General features: G+C 44.8%; 1 protein-coding gene across 1 annotated transcript in view; it reads right to left on the minus strand.

The window, feature by feature from the left end:
• TRIO (trio Rho guanine nucleotide exchange factor) overlaps positions 1–12,176 on the minus strand; it is a 324,442-nt gene that overhangs the window by 156,949 nt on the left and 155,317 nt on the right. Inside the window, exon 9 of the mRNA XM_039842534.1 lies at positions 8,655–8,885. Within this exon, the coding sequence (XP_039698468.1) occupies positions 8,655–8,885 (231 nt within the window). The remainder of the gene's footprint in view (positions 1–8,654; positions 8,886–12,176) is intronic.

The raw sequence follows: 12,176 nt of genomic DNA on the forward strand, positions 1-12,176 counted from the left end.
CAATGACACAGAGTTCAGCGCAGAGACCACGCCTCTGTTGTCACTGCCCTCCAATGGACACAGTGACAGCCCAAGGTCAAGGAGTGAGCCACCAACACTTGACACAGGAATATTATCTCTTAGCATTCAAATGTCAGATCTGCGGGAAGTCCTACAGATTGTTTAGCTTAACTCCCTGTTTGTAATTACAAGATTGAATATGATGATGGCAAGTATGATTATGCTCATTTCTTAACTAATAATGATGCTGCTGTCAGCATGGTGCTCTAGGGTGCTGTTGGCAAAACCTAGATAAGACCTCTGACACAGAACAGCCAAGAACACATTAAGCCAGTCTATTTTTATTGGTAATTCAGGACCCAAAGAGAATTCGGAGAAAATATACAAACATCTGTCAACTCCAGCTACTGTTTTAAAGAGACAATAGTGTTTTCTGTCATAATGAGCCCCTTCTAAGTCACATTTTATGCATATAAAAATGAAAATAAGCTCTTCTGAGTCTACATTCAGTAAGAAAAAAAACCCCTACAATTACATGAAGCAAATGAAAAATAAAGGTACTGCTAAAATATTCTGCATTTGTTCTTTATATAAAAGAATTTTTCCAGTTGCAAAATATGAATATCCTCCCTGCCCTACATTCTCTACTGAACCAAAATTTACCTAGTTTCACTTATTTTAGTTACTTTTTGTTCAACCTGTTGGCTTTTATTTAAATCACTGGGGATGCTGATGTAGAAATGGACATACTGTTTCCAGTTTCGCTCTTAACCAAGTGCCGCTGAAAGAAACATTTAATCAGAGGCTTCTTGATCACTGAATCAGTGGTATTTTAGTCATTATAACAAAGGATGACTGATCCACCAAGCAATGTCACTTCAAATTTGCTAAGTGTAAACAGGTGACCAAAAAGGAGGCCTTCGCATAGGAACTGTTAATTTTTATTAACATCTGGTGTTTAGTATTGCTGTGATGATATCCAATACTATACTATTAATTTATCCACATAGTTTAAAATCACAAATGAAGGAATATTCTGAGTTTAAATTACTAGACTCCATATACCCATCCTATCTTAGGCTGCTTGACCCTTTTTTCCTGAAAGCTCTAAGTGTATTTTACCCCTGAAGCCAGTGTCGGTCCCGTGAGCCCAGGTTAGCCACCAACGGCACAGAGAACACAAAGCCTGGGCCAGGTGTGAAGGGCTGGGCTCCGAACTGCTACTCTCTCCTTTGCTTTCTCCATTTCCATTTATCCACTCCTGAGATGACTGACTAAACTTCAAAGTGTTTTTTTTTTTTCAAAAAAGTCTCCTTCTTAAGTAGCTATTTTCCCTCCACAGTGATGGGTGGGCAGGCAACTGCAGCTTTTAAGAAAGGCCTTTCCTTGCCCCACGCCAAAAGCCCCACTTAAATATTTAAGAAACAGGTCAATTCAATTTTACTCTGATTAGCTCACATGGGAAGCATAACCCTCAGATCAACAACCGTGAAGCAGTTAAAAATCCACAAGACTTCTGGGAGCCTCGGCCAAGTCACGTGACTTTTTCGAGGCTCGGTTTTACTACCCGGAAAATGAGGGGCTTGGCCTGACACGATCGCAGGGGCTCCGCATTCTACGATGTGCACGGCATAACTCTTGCAGTGAACAGAAACAGACATACAATTCATGCACATCTGAGGGAAGAAGGGGGTCCGCCATTCTCCGCTGCCTGACGGTAAGGATGGTTCCCCACCCCGGCCCCCACTTTTCTTTTTCTCTCTCCGCTGGAGCCTAGAACTCTGTTTCTTCATTCACTGTACTTCAAAAGTAAAATTAAGTTTTGTTCTAAAAATATACATAATTATTCTTAGTATGGAAAGATCTTTTTTAAACGGTTTCTAGAAGATTCCAAAGTATACTAAGCCTAATAATGCTCACTGGGAAAAAGGAGCTATCCAAAAACACAAAACCTCCAGAATCCTCCGTCAAGTCCCACTCAGCGAATGTATGATACAGAACCTAAATGCCCTGCACTGCAAGTGCTACTTCTGCTTCACGAACACATGAGCACATGAAGTGTCACCTCATGCCCCTTCCTGGTTTGAAGGGAACAGGCGAAACCTGAAGAAGGGCTCTGCAAGGGGCAAACAGGCTTCTAAAATTTTACATCATCCATCCATTCATCCGTCTACCTCCTCGACATATATAAATCACCGGTTCTCCTGTTTATTACCCCAGTTTTAAATACATAAGCACATGAAATTTAAGGAAAACCAAAAAGCTTAGGAAGGAACAGAGAGAAAAGAAGAAAAGCTATTATTCACACAAACAGTTTCACGTTGGCTACTCCCAGGAAACCCCAGCAGGAGTATCGCTCTACCAACACGAATTAATCCTTTTAGTCATTTTCTAAACTTTGACAAATTATGCATCTCGTTCCCCTCAACCTTTCAGGACTGACTCCACCGCTGAGGCTCACTTTTCTCCCACACAAAATAAAAGTGGGAGGAAAGGACACAAGGAGAGAGCACGAGAAGCGGGGCCCCCCACGGGCCCCCCACGGCCTCGGCCATGCCCGGCCACACTCCTCCGGGCCAAGACCGCTCGCCTTTCCGGGGCGTCCTGCGGGGAGCAGGGCTGAGCGGCCGGGCCAATAGAAAGTGCGCTTTGGCCTGACTTTTTTTAAATGTCCTCATCGTAACATTATTTATTTAAATGTAGTTATTTTGGTATTTAATTTTTTTTAAAAGGGAGGAAAAAACCCTGTATTTTCCTGATGGAATGAAATAGCTCAGAGTGGGAATAGTTAGGCAACTTTCAAACATTTATTATTGACCTAAAGACAAAATATGATAAATTTGTTCTAAGAATTGTCTGTCAATCCCCAGTATGGAGCTGTCACAACATTACTGCAGATAACGCATCAAAAATTATGAAATTACTGCAAAGTAGCGGGATTTATAACTCGGCCATTTAAAAACTAAAATGAAACCATCGAGTGAAAAAAAATATTTTATCATTCTCAGTTTGGAAATAAATGTAAAATAAAGTTATCCAAAGAAAATGTTCATAGGTCCAGATAACATTATCTGGGAAACTAAAGTTATTACAGATTAAGTCTATTTAACGAACCATACAAGTATGTGTATATACGCAGGCAGGATATGTGCACGCATGAAATCTTCCCTGCCCAGCTAATCCCCTGGCACTTTCCTCTTGGGGGACCTGGCAATGTGCATGACACTCAGTAAGAAGGGGTCCCAAGCTGCTTGGGTTTGTTCTTGGCTCTGCCCACTCCTGGTCACCCTGGCTCTGGAGGCATGTGTGTCCTCGAGGGCTTGATGGCCTGTTTTCTGGTCACTTCTGATTTACCTCAGAACCCTGGGCTCCCGTGTCCGGTGCTACCGGCTCACAGTGCCAGCGCACACACCCTGCACGCTCGTACTGTGTCTGCTCTGGGGGAGAGATTCATCCATTTCCCAGCCCTTTTAACTTCCACCGGTGAACTTTCAGCTTTTTCCAGGCTGTGGTTACTAAGATGACTCTGACAGCCAAGTGTATCTGGCAACCAAGTGTCTTCTGGGTTCACTAGGATAAAAGGTAATTAAAGCTGACTCTAAATTCACCATAAGATCCGCGGTTAGCCTGTCTGCTCTCGGCAGGTTCTCAGTCCCAAACACGTGCCCTCCACTCTTTCCTAACTCCGAGCAACTCTCAGAAAAGATACGATCCTCTAACCATTCTTGTGGGAATGGAAACTGAGGAGAATGTTACACAGCGAGCGCTATATAATGGTTCTGGTGAGTGAGATGAGAAAAATCTACCCTCCTGATTTATATTAATAAACAAAGGGCAAATGAAGTTCAGGAACCTTCACTTAAGAGCTAAGTCCAGGGTAGGTGATGCCAACCCAGCGCCTGAGGCAGACATCACGGGGAGACGGATGGCTTTTGCTGGCAGAGGACAGCAACCTAGGACCCAAGGTAAACCCGTGAAATCACTTCTCTGTAGCCCCGAAACCCGTTTCTTTGTCTCTTTGGCATGTCCTCCTGACTTCCCTCTCCTGCAGGAACTAGGCATTTAAGACTCTCACTTTGCATTCAAGTGCCAAAGTCTTTAATGTTTTAAAGATCTATTCACACTTGCGAAATTCCCATGCACCAAAATTATCCCTTCCTTCCTCAGCCGCCCCCAACCCCCCAGTATGGATCAAAGCTCCTCAGGCAGATCCCCTAGGTGGATTACTTGATTCCAGTATAAGGCCAACCCTTCTCCATTCCAGAATAAATGAAGAAACTTTTCACCCAAAAGAAACTTTTAGCAAAATTGGGGAATGCCTTAACTTTCTTCATCTTTTCGTTTATTCACTCAAAAAATACTGATCATCTACTATCCCAGACACCTGAGACACACCAGGGAATAAAAAACACTGATGGCTGCCCCGTGGACCTCACATTTCTGCTAAGACCTCTCCATGACTCGCGTGGATGTCCACGACGGGAATGCCATCCACTTCTCTCGCCCCCAGTGTGGCTCCTCGCACTGCATCCGTTACACTGCAACCAGAGCAATCTCTCTAAGCTGAGCAGCATCTGTCATCCACTGCCATCCCCAACCGGCTGCCCACAGCGTCGAGTCAAAATGCTCTGCATGCAGGCCCTGCACAGTCTGAACTCGATGTGCTGCGGCCGGGAAAGCAGAGAGGAAAGATCCACGTTAGTGAGCACCCGCAAAGCACCAAGACGAGCTAGGTGCCATACAGATGTCCCCTCACGTGGCCCTCAGAGCCATTCACAAGTCACTCCAGGCCCTGGCACCAATCCGCCGCACTCAGTCGAGGTTCACTGCGTCCCTGCAATGGTGTCCTAAATCTTACAGAAACAAGGCCCAAGCCTTCGTCGTAGAGGTCCCCTTTCCAGCACTAGCTCATGCCTCCCCACATCTCCGTTCTGCCCACAGGAGGCGGCTTCCTGGACAGGCCCTGCCCTGTGGTGTCTCTGCTCTGCTCGCACTTCCTGTTGCCCACTCCTCCACCTGCTGACCCTGCCCTTCTACTCACCCTTCAGAGACGGGCTCAAACTCTGCCTCTCCCACGAAGATTTCCCTGGTGTTATGTGCACCTCTACTACAAGGCTCCATATTTCCTTGTATACTAGGCCCTTGATGTTTGAGAAGAATATAGACAAAGCTCTCAGGAATCCCCGAATCTGCACGAGTTGCTGAAGCACAGAGCTGTCCCCTTAGAGTGCAGGCACAAGGGAGGCAGATCACAGATGAGGGTACCTGGTTCTATTTACTCCCTCATTCTGGGCAGCACCTTGATAGGCATGCCAAACAGATGCTTTAGGAAGGTTATACTTGACAATAGCCAAAGACATAAATGATAAATCTGAGTGTGTTATGGTCTAATTTACTAGGCTGCTAAATCATCTACTCTTACTAGATCACAATTCCTTGAGCAAAGGAACTTTGAATGTCACACATTAAGATATCTGGGGGCGGGGGGAAGTGAAGTGTGGATGAAAAGAACCGAGAATGGACTGAATGTTCTTGACCATCTTTTCGGAATGTTAGTTAATGGCACAACATCAACCTGGAGAAAGTTCTTCCAGAGCTAACTCAGTGGAGATGACACACACACACATTGGGGAAGCTGAGGGCTTTTTTAGGAGATCTCCTTGCCTGAGCTTGTTTTGGGGGAGTCAGCCCCGCACAGTGCAGACATCCAAGGCCCATTCACCTCACCCGACATGCGGGGGTAACTAGATCCCACCCATTCCAGAGGCAGGTAACTGAACAGGTGAGCAGGAAAGCGAGTTTAATAGCTTCCTGACATGGATCACTTACAGAATATCATCCCACGTGGCCAAGTATAGCAAAAATAAACGATCCTGTTTTGCTAAACTAAAGCACACTCTAAACTGAAAAACACCGCCTAACAGTAACCCAAGTGTTCGTTAATTCAACCACACATCCGCTGGGGGCTGCTCTACCAGAAAACATAACGTGATGGGACGACGTGTACTCTTTGATCATTACAAAATATGACACAGTCTTGATTTTATTTTTACGTTAACAATGGTTAAGTAGCTAGCATGCGGATTTGGGCAAATTTCCCACTCCCCAAGCCCATCCTTTGATCTGGACAAGTGCCAAGTGCTATGCGAAGCAGCTTCACCTGGCCCCACACCACAGCTCCTGACTCCCACCCGAAACCACCTCCGCGTAGAAATCATGACATTGCCTTTGCTTGTTATGGAAAAATTACCCACTAAAGCAAAATTACTAGCGTTTCAAAAACCAATCGCCATGCCGCAGCCCTCCCTGCCCCGCGCCCTCCACAGCAGGTAGACACCGTTAACAGCCACGCACCTTTCGCTGTCCACAGACGCGTGCACACGCTTCTGAGGGCTGTTCTCATGGAAACGTCCTCATTCCAAACCTATCGTGTGGTGAGCTGCTTTTCTCTTTTCTCCGTGGCATCTACAGATGCCGTATAATCGCCCAAAACAACCAAACCAAAATCACTTGCGGTATCTCTAGTTGGCTTATTATGTTTTTGTATTTACACGTTTATCTTCCGCTGATGTCTTTCTAGAGTACTACTATTTTTTCCCTCATTTATTCTCAGCTAACCTCTCCTACTTCATGCTCCATATGGCAAAAATATCCACGTGTTATAATTTCTTGAGTTTCAGAAACACATTCTTGGTTCGCATGCATTCTTTTGAGGTCATGTTCGCTTTGCTTCATCTTATCAACTTTGCTCCTTGCTTCCCAAGTCCAGCCAAAGAACAATTTCCTGTTTGCATAACAAGTCTAAACCATTTCTGATCACTTAATCAACAAAACCTTTCCCTTAAAGAGCAATCACCTGTTTTCTGTGGAATGCTAACAGGACCCTGTATGCACTGTGCACTGCAAACATCTTCTCCTGCAGACATCCACCCAACCTACGTTCTTGAGGCAAAAAGCTAGCTTAAAGAACTGGCCTCCTTATTGTCATAATTACCTTTTTACATGCAAAAATTGATGTCTGCTATTTTCCAATTCAAACACATTAAGTATTTGGCACTAAATGAGATGGCTATGCCCCGCAGCCTATTCCCAGAGGCTCCTTTCCTCAATCCTCCCAGACAAAACGGTCCAGTGAACGGAGTTATTCTTATGTGAAAGGGGCCCCATGGAGCCAGGGGGTGAAATTTAAAGGGGGAGCTCCAGCTGCTGCTTCGGACACAAGTTCAGAATGTGTGTCGTCCAGGGATGGGTGACAGACACTTGATCAAAGGACTGAGGTGGGCAGGAAAACCCTTTAATAATTACATTTAAACTACTAACAGTTCACGGTTTGTGAAAGTTTCTGGACACTAAGGAAAAACAGTAATCATGCTTTCAACCTTACGACTTCAGTAACTCCTGGGCTTGGACCCTGCCCCCCTTTCGCTCCTTGCTTTATATTCTTTCTCTGGCAATTAACTCCTTTGACTAAAACAATATTGCAAAGAAGCATGAATCACGTCAAAATCATCGTCCCTAAAGCATTCTGTACACGCAATCTTCAGAGAATGCAAAAACCAGAAGTAGAATCAAAACGCTGTGCGTGAAAATTAAAAACTATGCCACAATTAAAAGTATTCTGAACTCACCAGATCCTGCTGCGTGAGGAATAATGGCCAATAACCAGTGGAGAACCTATGTGTTTATCAGAATGTGGCCTGACTTTCCACAGCCTCAGCCCACTCAGCAGAAAACCCACTCACCTTCCTATGAGGCTAGTCGGGGGGAGGGGGAGTAGAGAGTGAAAGCTGAGTTCCTACATGTCCGAACAACGCACCTGGGCTCCTGGACGCCCAGGGGGAAGAGTGGCTTTGTTCCAGACCCAGCACTGTGGCTTCACGTCAGCGGCCTCGCTGCCAGGAGCGTCCCTGCACCCCCAGAACTCCTTACCCCCCGAGGTGATGCCTCAGTCACGCCCTTGCTTTTCCCTCTCTTTTAGAGCAAGGACACAAATATTATCTTATTTATCGCTAAAACTGTATCATATTTTATACGCCCCTAGTTTTAATCCTTAAAACCCTGGTCGCAGGACAAACGTCCTTACTCCATAATAAGGAGACAAACAGTATGGGACCTGGGCTTACTCTTATTCTTGTAACAACAACAAGGGCAAAAGGGATGTCAACTGCTTACGAATGAAGAGCCATTTTTCATCAATCAGACAGCTGTTTATTACGCCCCTACTGTGCTCCATGGACTGCACTACCTATCAGATGGAAAGAGGCACGATTAGCTCATTGCTGGAGTCATCGGACAGCGGACAGATCCTACATTATAACGACACCCCAGTGTAAGCACCGCTGCCATTATTCTCATAAATAAACAAAACTGCGAATGACCTGTTTCAAGAAGAAAACTCAGAGTCTCCAGTTAAGGCCCAGGATCATCTCACGCGTTCCCCGCGCACGAGCTAGTGCGTGGCCGAGAGCAGCCTGAGGCGGGTTCTCGGAGCCCTGCCTCCACGCACGGTGACCAAAGAGGCCGTGTGTGTTTTCTCTCTCCCACCTTCGTCTTCCACTCTCTCCACCAGCACAGCGGAGCTGGGTGTGACGGGCGCTCCCCCGGACTCCAACTCCAGATCGCCCCCCGCTGGACGAGCGCTGCCTGGAACCCACCTGCTGAACGTCCTGCTGGAAGACACACAGCTGCAGCCGCTGGTGCAGCCGGACCTTGCGGTGCTGCCAGATGTTCTCGAGCTGCCGCTGGTGGTGCAGCACCTCGTGGATGACATCGAGGACGTGGTGCACGGCCTTGGAGTAGTTGGCGGAGGCCGTCAGGGAATCGGAGCTGCCGGGAGTCAAGGGCCGCTGGAGCTTGTCAAGGAGCGACTTCCCGTCCTGGCTCACCTGCCCGGAAAACGGACGAGCGGTTATCAACGAGAGATCATCCCAGATCTGTGGCTGTACCCCGGCCACGCTGCAGACACACATGGGCGCACACACGCGCATGTACGCACACTCACACTCACAATCACAAACCGCGGTTCTATGCTCAGAGCTATATTTTATAAAGAACAAAATAACATTAAAATCAAATCCACCAGTTAGTTATCCAACGACACCTCGAAAACAAATGTGGTAAAACACCGAGTTAAAAGAACATTCATTATCATAAAACACTGTAGTAGATGCTACTCTTAATGAATAAACATAGTATTTTGCCTTAAATGACATGTCAGCTGGTATAAAATTGCACTGCTGGGATATCTGTGAATTAAATTTATAAAGTAATTACTTTCTCTTGAGATGTTACGTTAGAATACAACGATCACAGTGGAGCGAATTTTGAGGCTGAATCTTGAAACCTCAGTTTAAAAAAAATCAGCAGTTCAGCACCAGGCAAGGAATATGTCCATAAACACTCTGACATAGTTGCATACAACATTACTTCACAGAATAAAAAGAAAAATTTAAATGCCATTTTATTTGGTTCATTAACTTAAAAAAGTAATGTTAATTAAAGCATCATCATCTTCTAAAAGAGATGTCAGCTCATATGATGGCAGTTAACGATCGAAGCGCAATTAAATGAAAGCGTGCGGACTAACCGAAGAAGGAAGAGGGAGAGATACGGAAAGAAAAGCATTATGGATTTTTCATTTGAAGCGATTCTTAAGACTTAGGAACGTTTACGCCAGATGTGGTAGGAAAAAAATGTGCCCTGATCAGACAATAAAAAGGGCATGTGACCCGTACAGTAACTGGGTTGTGTGATTCCAGGGCTTGAGGCCGCGTCGCTGAGATTTCAGCGTTCAGACGCTTCTAAATCTTAGGACCTCGGCTTTCCACCCAAAGGAGGAGCGAACAGGAGCCTTGTTACAGAACAGGGTTCAGGGGCAGGCCCTCCGCATAAGGAGGCACAGGCTAGCGCGGGAAGCCTCTAGCAACCCAGATCTGGCTGCAAGCGAGAGAGTGTGGAATTTTCTAATCTCTTCCTTTAATCCTCTTGCTGCGTTAAGTCGTGCTGGAATGTAACATTTTTTCCCAATAACTGCTTTCAAGATCTTTGTTGAAAGTGCTGACTGTTCCTTATGAAGGCTGGCTATCAGCCTTCATAGATTAAAATTGATCCACCACACCAAGATGGCAAAACTTAAGTGAAAACAAGCCAGGCAGATGTAACCAAACGAAACAGGTAAAAAAAAGGACCACCTGGACCACTGAGACCGGGTCAGGCACATGTGGAAACAAAAAGAGTGGGAATGTAAGTCTTCGAAAGCAGGGAGTTGCCCCAGAAGTTCCTGAAACTTGAGTGGGCAGCCAGTGAGTGACCTGGGGGAGGGACTCACAGTGATGGATTCAGAGAGGCAGGATAATACCTTAAAATAAATGTCCTGCTTTTTGTAATTATCTCAGCAAGGCTCTATTTAACATGTAAACATACAGTTGTTATTGTTTATTTTTTTTTCTTTTTCTTGCCTATTTATAACATACACTGATTTTTCTGGGAAGGCAATTTCCATTTACCAATTACCAAAGCAATGTAGTGCTTGGTTTTCCTTAGAACTTTACAGGAGTTGCTTTTGCACAATATCAGCATGATAATACCATGCTCAGTACAAGTCACCAATCCACCACACGTCCGGTCTGCATCTGTAGCTGCCATACTCACGATGGTTTCACATATATGGTCAGCATCTGAATATCTAATTTTTTCTCTCCTAGTGTCCATGTAACTTAGGCATTTACGAATTGAAACACATTTTATCATAATCACCTTTTGTCTCTAATTTCTATGTAGCAAACATGTAATTTATATAGATGTACATATGTAAATTTCACATGATACATTATTATCCATCCGTTTTATTGCAGCAGGCATCATAAACATTTTGTGAAGCAATGGGGGTGCAGCATCTCTTAGGACTGAGAACCAGTACTCCGACTCACGCATTTATTGTGTACAGAGCCTAGAAAGAATTCCTTACAAACATCTCGTCTACGTCTTACTCCTTAAAATGTACAGAAGTCAGGAAATGTACACCAGAGCATATGGTTTGGTGAACATGTGTCAGATATAGATTAGAAGGTGTGGCAGAAACCGACAGCTGCCTCCTCATAGTCCACTAGCCCCTCCTTGATAGCCAAACCCCTACGTTCAGGAACAGTAATACCACAGCTGTAAAACTTATTTCTCAGCTTTGCTTACAAATAGAAGTGGCCAATATATAGAAGTAAAAGATGCTGAAGGGGGCTTCCCGGAAAGTAACTGTTTAGGAGGCTGAGCATGCTCACTCCCCCTTGCCTCTTTCCCCTCCCTAATGCCAAAAACTTGGTGGAGATGGCTGGTGCTTCAGCAGTTATTAATGACCTTGAGATAGCCTTGAGGACGGCAGCCCACCTGCTAAAAGAGGCCAACCAAAAAGATGAAAGGATCCAAAAATCCTCTTACTGCCAGAGCTACCACATCAGCCCTGGAATGCCAGCACTGGCAGAAAGCAAACTTTTATCTTAAGTCATTGTTTTGGATGTTAAAACAGCAATACAAGATGACAAATGGGTCCTCAGCCCTCACCAAGTCTCCAAAGGCATATATGTAACATCATTCATATTCTACTACTGAGAAGGAATAAATAATCTCAGCAAGAATATTACAGTGATTATGTCTTTCCTTGGATGTCTTTGTAACTGTTTAGCAGAGATGGAGAGCAGGTATTATTACTGGGTTAGAACACCATGCTTGCTCATGGGGGTGGGGGGAGGATGGCTGTGAACAAATTCCTTAACATAAGACAACTCATTAAGCAAAGCTTTGCCTTCCTGGAACTCCAAGGCAGGAATTAAGGTGTCTTTGTTGGTGCCACTGGCGGTACTGTCACTTCGTGGTATAGACTGTGGCAGCAGAAGTAGCATAAAGATTCTGGGCAAGAAAACGACTCTCACATCCACTAAGACCAGACCAAAGACTAAGACCAAAGGGCATGCTCAGATATCACATTTCTCCGGTGAACTTTTCAGAAATAATCCTATTTTATTTCAGTCTAGCTTTTTTAGATTTGTCAGCTTAAAAGGTATTATTCAAGCACGTAAAGGACATATATATGTATTTTAGTAATTTTAGCAAAATATCTTTGTCTTTGTAAGTATGCTAGAATTTTATGAAGACTCCTGTCCCATTGTTTGGGAATAAAGATTTTT

Source organism: Pteropus medius, unplaced genomic scaffold (genome assembly GCF_902729225.1).
Source record: "Pteropus medius unplaced genomic scaffold, Ma_sr-lr_union100, whole genome shotgun sequence".
NCBI lineage: Eukaryota > Metazoa > Chordata > Mammalia > Chiroptera > Pteropodidae > Pteropus > Pteropus medius.